General features: G+C 39.3%; 1 protein-coding gene across 1 annotated transcript; it reads right to left on the bottom strand.

Moving 5' to 3' along the window:
* Nucleotides 1-1,229: 1,229 nt before the first annotated feature.
* Nucleotides 1,230-3,653, bottom strand: LOC137501539 (uncharacterized). The gene is made up of 2 exons (XM_068228706.1): nt 3,476-3,653; nt 1,230-2,143 (listed from the first exon to the last, which is right to left on the bottom strand). Exons 1-2 carry the CDS (start codon nt 3,651-3,653, stop codon nt 1,230-1,232), a joined length of 1,092 nt encoding a protein of 363 aa, XP_068084807.1.
* Nucleotides 3,654-9,235: the final 5,582 nt, after the last annotated feature.

The raw sequence follows: 9,235 nt of genomic DNA, 5'->3' as shown, positions 1-9,235 counted from the left end.
TAAGAGGTAGTAAGATGGAAAGTCACCTACCTCATGTCGTCACGCCAGTATTCGTCATAGGGCTCACCTGTGACCCTGGCATTTTATTTAGCCATTTTTACATTCATGGCTTCACAGTTCATTATTAATTTTCTTCAGGTTTCCTGGAATAAAGCATAAAAATACCCTTCACTTGTTTGTTGAGTGCACACGATGGACTATAGTTATTTACGCACACGAATTACTTAATCACATTAGAATTTATTCAGTACTTTGACCGTCCTATCTGGTACAATTATTTCACTCAAGAAAACTATCTCCTCATGGAGTCAAGACTTAGCCGCAATGGCTAAAATCTGCAGTTGAACTCAGTCTACTTTCGTTGGTTTGATTTCGCAGAGCAGCTCAACAATTTTTCGTCCGCTTTGTATCACAAATGCCGGAGAAGGAGGCTTCGTCATGGCGTCCCTTAGTATTTATAGCAGTTACCCCCTCTCTTCGGATCTCTCCCTTTGCCGCCAAGAAAATTTCTATAAATTTTCTGACTTACCTAAACTGCAATTTCAAGAGTTTTGAAAGTGACTACATGCTTGCTACATTTCTGGCGGTAGTGTTCACGGACATTTAAAATTTTTACGGGTTCGATTTGTGAGATGATTGACCCCCTTTGATAGGCACTATATTTTTTTGACTTGGCGTGGTCACGCCATGTACACGCGCTTTGAAATAGTTCATAAAAATGACTTGAGATTCTTCCGCCGTCGACACGTGTGGTTGACGTCACGTACCCCAGAGCGTGGGACCGAAGGTAATCACCCCCTCGTCACGTGTCAAATCCATGCTATCAAGAATCCAACTTTTAGTTTAATTGTTACATTATGCATAATGTTCTTAGGGCACAAAGGTCATGGGTTCAATATATATATATATATAATTGTACAGAATGTATTTATTTAGTATCTCTTTTAACATTGTCGTGTTAAGTACCGTCGGGTGGGGTGACTTTGTGCCGAAAAAGAAATGTAGTATTCGCACCTTCTTTAAGTTCATAAGCATTGTTTCAAATCATGGTAGACACAATGTTAGGAGATTTACGAACGACTGAGAACAGTACAATTAAATTTTATTGGCGAATGAAATATTACAACACCAACTGGAGACATCTGCATTTTAAAATTCTCTATTTACTTAAATTGTTTGACATTACATCGAAGAAGAAAGTAAGATGAATACGGGTGGGTAATACATTATTAATTACCGGTACCAAAGTCAATATTATCAGCACTTGAAGATTCTGCTGAAACTGTAGAAGGACTGTGCAGCACGTCTCTGTCTGGAGAGGTGCATTGTCCGAACTGCTGGAAGTGTTGCACTGTTGACTGTGAGTGTTGATTAGAATTTATCTCATTAATGCGAGATAGCGTCTGGTTTGGTTGTGGTGGTACTGCATGCTGAGTTGCAATCACCGGCTGATGGGCTAAGTACGAGGGAGGCCGGTTAGAGGTTGCTATTTGGGAGGGAAACGAAGGGGGTAGACCTGAAAAATTTTGGTTTTGAAGGAAAATAGGAGATGGACGATTACAAAATTGGTTAGGTTGAGTTGAAGGCTGAGTCGGAAATTGCTGATGGGCGGGCATGGTAGTTGAGTAGTGGAAATGTGTAGGAGGGTGAGCAACCATTCCCTTCTTTCTTTCATTAATTCTTTCAATAACTTTAAGTACTTCTATTTGAAACTGAAGAAAGTCTTGTTCGTCAAATTTATCCAAATGAGGCATCAGACTTCGTAAAAATGACATTTTGCTGCAAGGACTGCCTGCTTCTAGAGCTTTCAAAACTCTCATTTCGACCTCATCTGGTTTTCTTTGTTTCCTGCTTCTTGTTTGATATGCTCGCTTTGGAATACCGGTACTCTCATATGACGTGGAAGCTTGCGGCTCTATATCTACTTCCTGTACATTCTCCAGTCCTCCATCACTTTCTGATTCGAAGCTATCCACCGTCTCCCGACCATGACAGAGTTTGTCTAAAAACTGCATTTGGTCAGAAAATACATACGTTCTTAGAATTTTTACCTTCGCACCACTGTTCTTGATATCTTTAATTTTTTTCTTGTACTTGGCAAAGGAGTCACGGAGATTGGTCCACCTCCGTATTACTTCTTTTCCTAAAAAGAGGAAGAAACCATTGTAAAAAGAATTACTATAACAGTTTATTACTAATTATCCTCTTACTTTCTTTTCGGCAAAAACTAAATTAATAATTTACTGTATTTTCAGATATCTGGCAAATGGTTGTACGTTTACTGAATTACACTACAACTACAGAATTGGTATTTCAACTGCAAGTAAAATTGTTAAAGATGTATGCAGAGCAATCTGGTCACTGATGCGAGAAGACTGCATCCCGACACCCACACCAGAGATATGGGAGTCAATCGCTTCTTTATTTGAAAGTACCGCTAACTTCCCCCATTGCTTAGGAGCAGTCGATGGCAAACACATACGTGTTACGTGTCCATTTGACAGTGGATCAATGTATTTTAATTACAAAGATTATTTCTCTTTAGTTCTAATGGCTGTAGCAGACTCCAGATACCGATTTGTCTATGTTGACGTAGGAAGCTATGGTAAAGACTGTGACTCTTCAATATTTAAGCAATCCAGGTTGTGGCAGTCAATAGAAAACAACAGTCAACAACTACCCGAAGAAAAATCTTTACCGGGAACGGAAAGTCCAAAAGTTCCGTACTTTTTCGTCGGAGATGAAGCATTTGGACTAAATAAACATTTATTACGGCCTTTTGGTGGAACACATTTAACAGTTGAGAAAAGAATATTTAATTATCGATTGTGCAGGGCACGGCGGTATGTTGAATGTGCCTTTGGCATTCTCACCAATAAGTGGCGTGTGTTTCACCGACCTATTAATGTAGAGCCAGATTTTGCCGTCATCATTGTCAACGCTTGCATTGTTTTACACAATTTTGTACGTGAAAGAGATGGATTTGTAGTTGAAGATACCACATCAGTGACAGGTTTGGAAGATTTGCCACCAGGGAACACCACAAGAGGAGGTTTGACAGCAAATAATGTTAGAAACACACTTTGTAAATATTTTGTGTCAAATGTCGGAAGCGTGTCATGGCAAATGTCAAAGATATAAATTATCAGTAGGAATTCATTTCAGATACAAAAGAGCCATCTGTGAAGTGAAGAAGTGTTCATTTTTGTAAAATAATTAGTATGCTGCTATTTAACATAAAAGCTTGTCTGTATTAGTTCAACGGAAGACAGTAATATCAGTTAATGAATAATAATACAGGCTGTACAGATTGTTCATTGTTTCAACTTTTTAATATTCATTTTAATAATAGGATGATTTCTTAATATCAGCAGTTTGTGGCTAAAAATTAAATTATGAAATTGTATCATAAATATATATATATTTTGTGAATCTGTATCGTGTAATAATACTGTATAACTGAAAATACACTTACCAAACGCATTTTTTTCTTTGTCTTCAATTACATCAAAATCTGGTTTCAGTTCTAAGCAAACTTCACGCCAGGCTTTTCTTGTCGCATTCCGATCTTTGTAAATGTCTAGAGTTTTGTCCCACAACACAGGCCTGGCTTGGACCAGAGTAATCAGAATTTCAGAATCCACGTCAGCCATTTCACAAAACCAATCGTAAATCCTATAAATCAATGCGCTGAACACTTCACCAATAAACCAGTAAACACTGCGATACTAATGCGTATAAACTAAACTAGAAAAAAGTTATCTCTCGCGTTATCTCCTCTACAGCTGCTCAAGAGCTGCCGTACGATTAAAAAACCGTGCAGTGTGAAAGCACGCATTTAGCTGCGTGCGCCACTGACTCAACGGCAGCCGTCCATTCCAGTGGCAAGACACGGCTGCCGTGCCGTGTAATGTGAAAGGTCTAATGCTCTTTTTCACGCCACTAATGGAATGTCGCCGTACGGTTTTTTTGCCGTACGGTCGAAACCGTGTAGTGTGAAAGGAGCCTTAGACCTTCACATTACACGGCACGGCAGCCGTGTCTTGCCACTGGAATGGACGGCTGCCGTTGAGTCAGTGGCGCACGCAGCTAAATGCGTGCTTTCACACTGCACGGTTTTTTAATCGTACGGCAGCTCTCGAGCAGCTGTAGAGGAGATAACGCGAAGGTATCTAGACACAACTTATACGCATTAGTATCGTTGCGTTTTGTTGTTTTACTTTGTTGTTAAAATGTTCAGTGCATTGCTTTGTAGGATTTATCGTTGGTTTTGTGAAACGGCTGACGTAGATTCTGTAATTCTTATTACTCTGGTCCATACTGGGACATAACTCTAGACATTTATACAGTAGTGGCGATTGTATTGGACGTGTGTGTTGCGGAAGGGAGGGGGAATGTACAAACAACAAAACGTACCCGGGTTTGTGGTGTATAGCGTGAGGGGCGGGGGGGGGGGGGGAGGAGGTATATACACCAAAACTCTTAATAAAAGCTCAATGTGGTAGGCTAATTTCGACAGAGAGGTAAAGGTTGTCAGACTACTAACTTAAGTACGGTAATAGTTTTTTTAGATATTGATTCAGTACCATACAATACAACTTTCATCAAAGGAATACTAAAATTAAACAGAAGTACAGTGTGATAATACAATTAAAATTCGTTTAGTATTTGACTACACACTACGAAACTAACACACTAAAGAGATTGCCAGATAGACGAATGCGCGCGGCAAGCGAGTGAATCATACCTCAGTGTCTATGACCTTGGCAATAAAATATACCCCTGCCACCTTTCCTCACAGGACATGCAAAGTCTCCACTACTTGGTATGGCGCTATACAAATCGATTAGCCGCGACAAACTACATTTTGTGCGTATTTCCGCTAATAATTTTATTGATAATTAAAGGAAATGTAAGAAAGATTCATCTGATAAGACAACAGGGCTTGTACAAATTGCTTTTTTAAATAATTAAAATAAGTCCTAGTTTCAGCCACCTAAAACGGAATAATAATGTATTCTCCACAAATTTGGGCGGGGGCGACCACAACCCCTCGCCCCCCTAATCGCCGCTACTGCATTTATAAAGATCGGAATGCGACAAGAAATGCCTGGCGTGAGGTTTACTTAGAAATGAAACCAGATTTTGATCTAATTTAAGACAAAGAAAAAAATTTGTTTGGTAATTTAAGTGTATTTTCAGTATATATTTTATCTATAGTGTATATTATTACATAATATAATACAGATTCACAAATATATACTTATGATACAGTTTCACAGTTTAATGTTCAGCCACAAACTACTAATATTAAGAAATCATCCTATTATTAAAATGACTCTTGTATGACTAGCATCAAGACATGCACTGAGCTTCCCACGGCAAGAAGCTCTTCTTCTCGCCGAAGGCGACTAGTGGCGCAACTTGTGAAAAATGGCTCAATTCACATCCGGGGAATAGTCACTAGAGACAGATAATGGTGTCCTATGATGAACCTCTCCTTGCTCTTCTATTGAAAATGAAAAGCCGAAGGTTAGGAAAGTGCGGAAACATCCTATGTCTGTTTCTCGACTGACTAGAGGATTATATTATACATTAGTTAACGATCTAACTGCGGGCTACTGTAAATTTTTCAGCTGTTGTCGCATGCCGAAATCATAATTTTACTAATTGCTTGGGTATATAAAATAAGATATAACAGGAATCGACACTCGACTAAACAAGCGTTTCCCAGCAGAAGAAAAATTGTTCCCCACACTGAGGTAAGTCATGCCATAGTCGTTACTTTGTTTCTCATAATAAATACTTTACAATGCATAATATAATCCTCTAGTCAGTCGAAAAACAGACATAGGATGTTTTCGCATTCTCCTAACCTTCGCCTTTTCATTTTGAATAGAAGAGCAAGGAGAAGTTCATCATAGGACACCATTATCTCTCTTTAGTGACTATTCGCCGGATGTGAATTGAGCCATTATTCACAATCGCCGGGATTTAAATCCTCTGGCAACTAGTGGCCTCGGCTAATAGCAGCCTCAGCTCGCATGCTATTATAATATCAATTAAATAGGTTTCTTTGAAATCTTACTGTACCGGGCGGTAAACCTCCACAATGCCTATTCAAATATTGCGCCAGTCGAAACTCCCCTACAGGAGAACGCCTGAACTTTAACAAACTATATTAATCCAATGGTTTCTCGAAAGATGTCACCACAGTAAATTTGGTAATTTTGAAGTGTCTGAACGGTGTCTATTTCGACTTGTGTTTGTTTCCTCCGGATCAAGGAACTTGGACGTTCCCTAACAGATGTCTCTACAAAAACTATAATAACGCACTCTGGTGTAAAGGAATGAACTGTCCTGAAGAAATTTAACATTCATAAGTTTTGTTTTCGCTAAATTTTGTTCTGTGGTTTGAGAGTTGGCAATGTTAATCCTTTCTTTCCACCAGTGTTGAAATTAGCCAATCCCGAATTTCTTAAATTAATTTTCGGCCAATCGGGGCTTTCTTCCCCAACCTGCTCTGTAACTGTGTTATGTAACCAATAAACTGCTGTGGGTGTGTCTTATCATTCATGAAAGGTCTCGAATGTTCCACGAGGATATATAAGCTGCTGATTTTCTTGTCTCGGGGCCACTTCAGTAACATCTCTCCTAGTGTGATTATGTAGCAGGGGGCGGGAAGCGCCTCTTTCTTCGGGCAGCAGTTCATCCATAAGGTAATGGCCATTTAATAACTTCATTTCTCGCTAGCTCAGCAGTTTAACCCTCGGGGCAGGTTCGAAACTTTTCTCATGTAACCTCTCTTTAAAATGTAATAGACACTTGGTAAAACTTCGTATCTTTAACTATAAATTTGGATAGAGAGTGCTAAACCCTCTCGAGCTCCTACTCCTATTGTTTTGAGGTGACTTTGTTTTCACAACAGTTTCTTCCTTTCTTAATGTAATAATGTCCTCTTATACAAGTCACCTCTTTAGTATGGGATTAGCCCTTGTGTATGCGGCCTAGTGTCAAGTAGGTTTTAAAAGTGTATTAGGAGTGCAAGTTACGCCTCCAGTCAAGTTGGTATTTTGGGCCATGTAATTAACCTGCTTCTTTACTGAATAGGCCCAGTAGGTTGGGTATTTATTACCCCTGTTCTTGGTATGCCTTGAGGGCAGTTTGAAGTATAGTTTGTTGTGGCCTTTGATGGGCTTGAATCTTGAGAGCGGGTTTGCTCTTTCTTAAATTTGGTTTCTGTGTACCTCGAGGAGGCTTAATATGGTAATCAGGAGCCAGTGCTCCTTGGCATGATTGGGGTTTTCTGCCCCTTTGTTTGAACTTGGTATATAGGTAAAGTTGCGCTTATAGCTCAAGGTTCGTGAGTGTCGGGCTCGAAGCCAAAATTTTGTAATGAACTAAAATTGTACTTTCTTAATTTGTTGATCTGCTACTTGGTACCTGTTATATTCTGTTATTTATTTATCTTGAAAATAAAATATAGCCTTTGTTAAAGTTTTGAATTAACTTTAATTTCGTAAGTTGAGACCTATTACACCCAGCACCTTCTTTCACCTCTGCTGTTCCACAGATACACTTACAATAATGATGAATACCTTTCTTAATATGCATTGACAATATATTGCATAACTTCTTCGTGCTGTGACTGAATTTGTGTTAGTTATTCATAGGTTTACGGTCGCTTGGTAGGCCATGGCACCTCGGGGCTATTTCACCATGGAGTTTGGTTTTACATTTCATTTGAGAAGGTCCGAAATTTAATTTTTCAGGTGGGCTCGTATAACATTCGTTACGCCCCTGGTTCAATGGATCCTGCGAGAGGATTGATATCATAGCCATTCCAAAAGGCTCCGCTCATGGTTTACGAATAACTCAACAGTTAGAACTGAGGCCTCCGACACTCAACCAGTGGATGTTCATAAAGAAACCTGCGACGCCTACGAACCCACATTTTCATATTATAGCACACAATAAATGTTTACATCTACAGAAGTAGTGGGTCCTAAGGTTGGGGCTAGAAGTACAATACCATTCATGTTTACACGGTTCTGCTCACGCTGGACAATCAACGTATGAACACGGTAGTCTTCGTGGCTGTTAATGGTTCTGTTGCTTTTTTGAGGTATCATTTGTATAACTATTATGCTCAGCTGGCGCCCGAGAGGCCAGTGGACTAACTATTCCTTTGTTTCTTGTGCTTAGTGCTGTTATGCCCACCAGTGTGGGGTATCATTGTATCTTTGTAATGCATTGTCTATGTAAGCTAGGTTCCTTTTTTTTTTTTTTTTTTGCTTGTAACTTTCTTAGTTTTGCATGGTTGTTTTTCTTTTTTGCCAATTTTGAGAATTGCTATTTTTCTCCGTTAAGATTGATTGGGTTGTGTAACTGTAAGATCGGGAGAAAATAAAGGTTTACTTACTATAACTGTTATGACTAGTATAAAATAGGAATTTTATTTGCCATCTGATTATAAGACATACTGCAACTCATGTTCGGTTTGCTTTGGACCCCGGGCAATCTCTGTCATGTGGAAGCTGAAGAGCATGCATAGGCTGTTGAACTACACTTTCCAATCTCCCCCGCCCCCACAAGGCTTATAGCAGGTGAGGCCATCTGGGCGAAGTATTGGTTCTCCTCCCCAGTTTCATCCCCGACACAAAGTCTCGCGTTCCAGGACACTACCCTCGAGACGGTAGAGGGGGGATCCCTCGCTGAGTCCAAGGGAAAGACCAACGTGGACGGTAAAAGGATTGTGAAAGAAAGAACGAAAGAAAGAAAGAAAGAAAAAGAAAGAAAGAAAGAAAGAAAGAAAGAAAGAAAGAAAGGAAGAAAGAAAAATTACAAAATGTATGCAATAAAAAACTCATTCGGATAGTAATACAAAGCATTTCCTAAATGAGAATAACTTTAAAATAGCATGTGTGTATCATTACTCGTGTACTGAGATCAATGCATAGGCCTATTAATTATGTAATTTACACACTAACTATCATTCACCAATCACGATTCACACCGTTGTTTTATGTATCTGAGACGTACTTTATGAAGACTTGAATGACTCTTAAAATGTTATCTGGAATCGAGTTTCATAATTTATACCCCCTTGCAATAAAAGAGCGACTATAGGCAGCTGACCTGCGAGACGGAATGGAAACGATGGTAACAGTGTGTATTACGCTGGTGAAGGGAAGTTAATTTTGGCATGGTTTTCATTGTGATTCGTAGCAACCAT

This window comes from Anabrus simplex, chromosome 7 (assembly GCF_040414725.1).
Source record: "Anabrus simplex isolate iqAnaSimp1 chromosome 7, ASM4041472v1, whole genome shotgun sequence".
In the NCBI taxonomy this organism is placed as follows: domain Eukaryota; kingdom Metazoa; phylum Arthropoda; class Insecta; order Orthoptera; family Tettigoniidae; genus Anabrus; species Anabrus simplex.
This window is presented reverse-complemented; position numbering and strand designations above follow the sequence as displayed.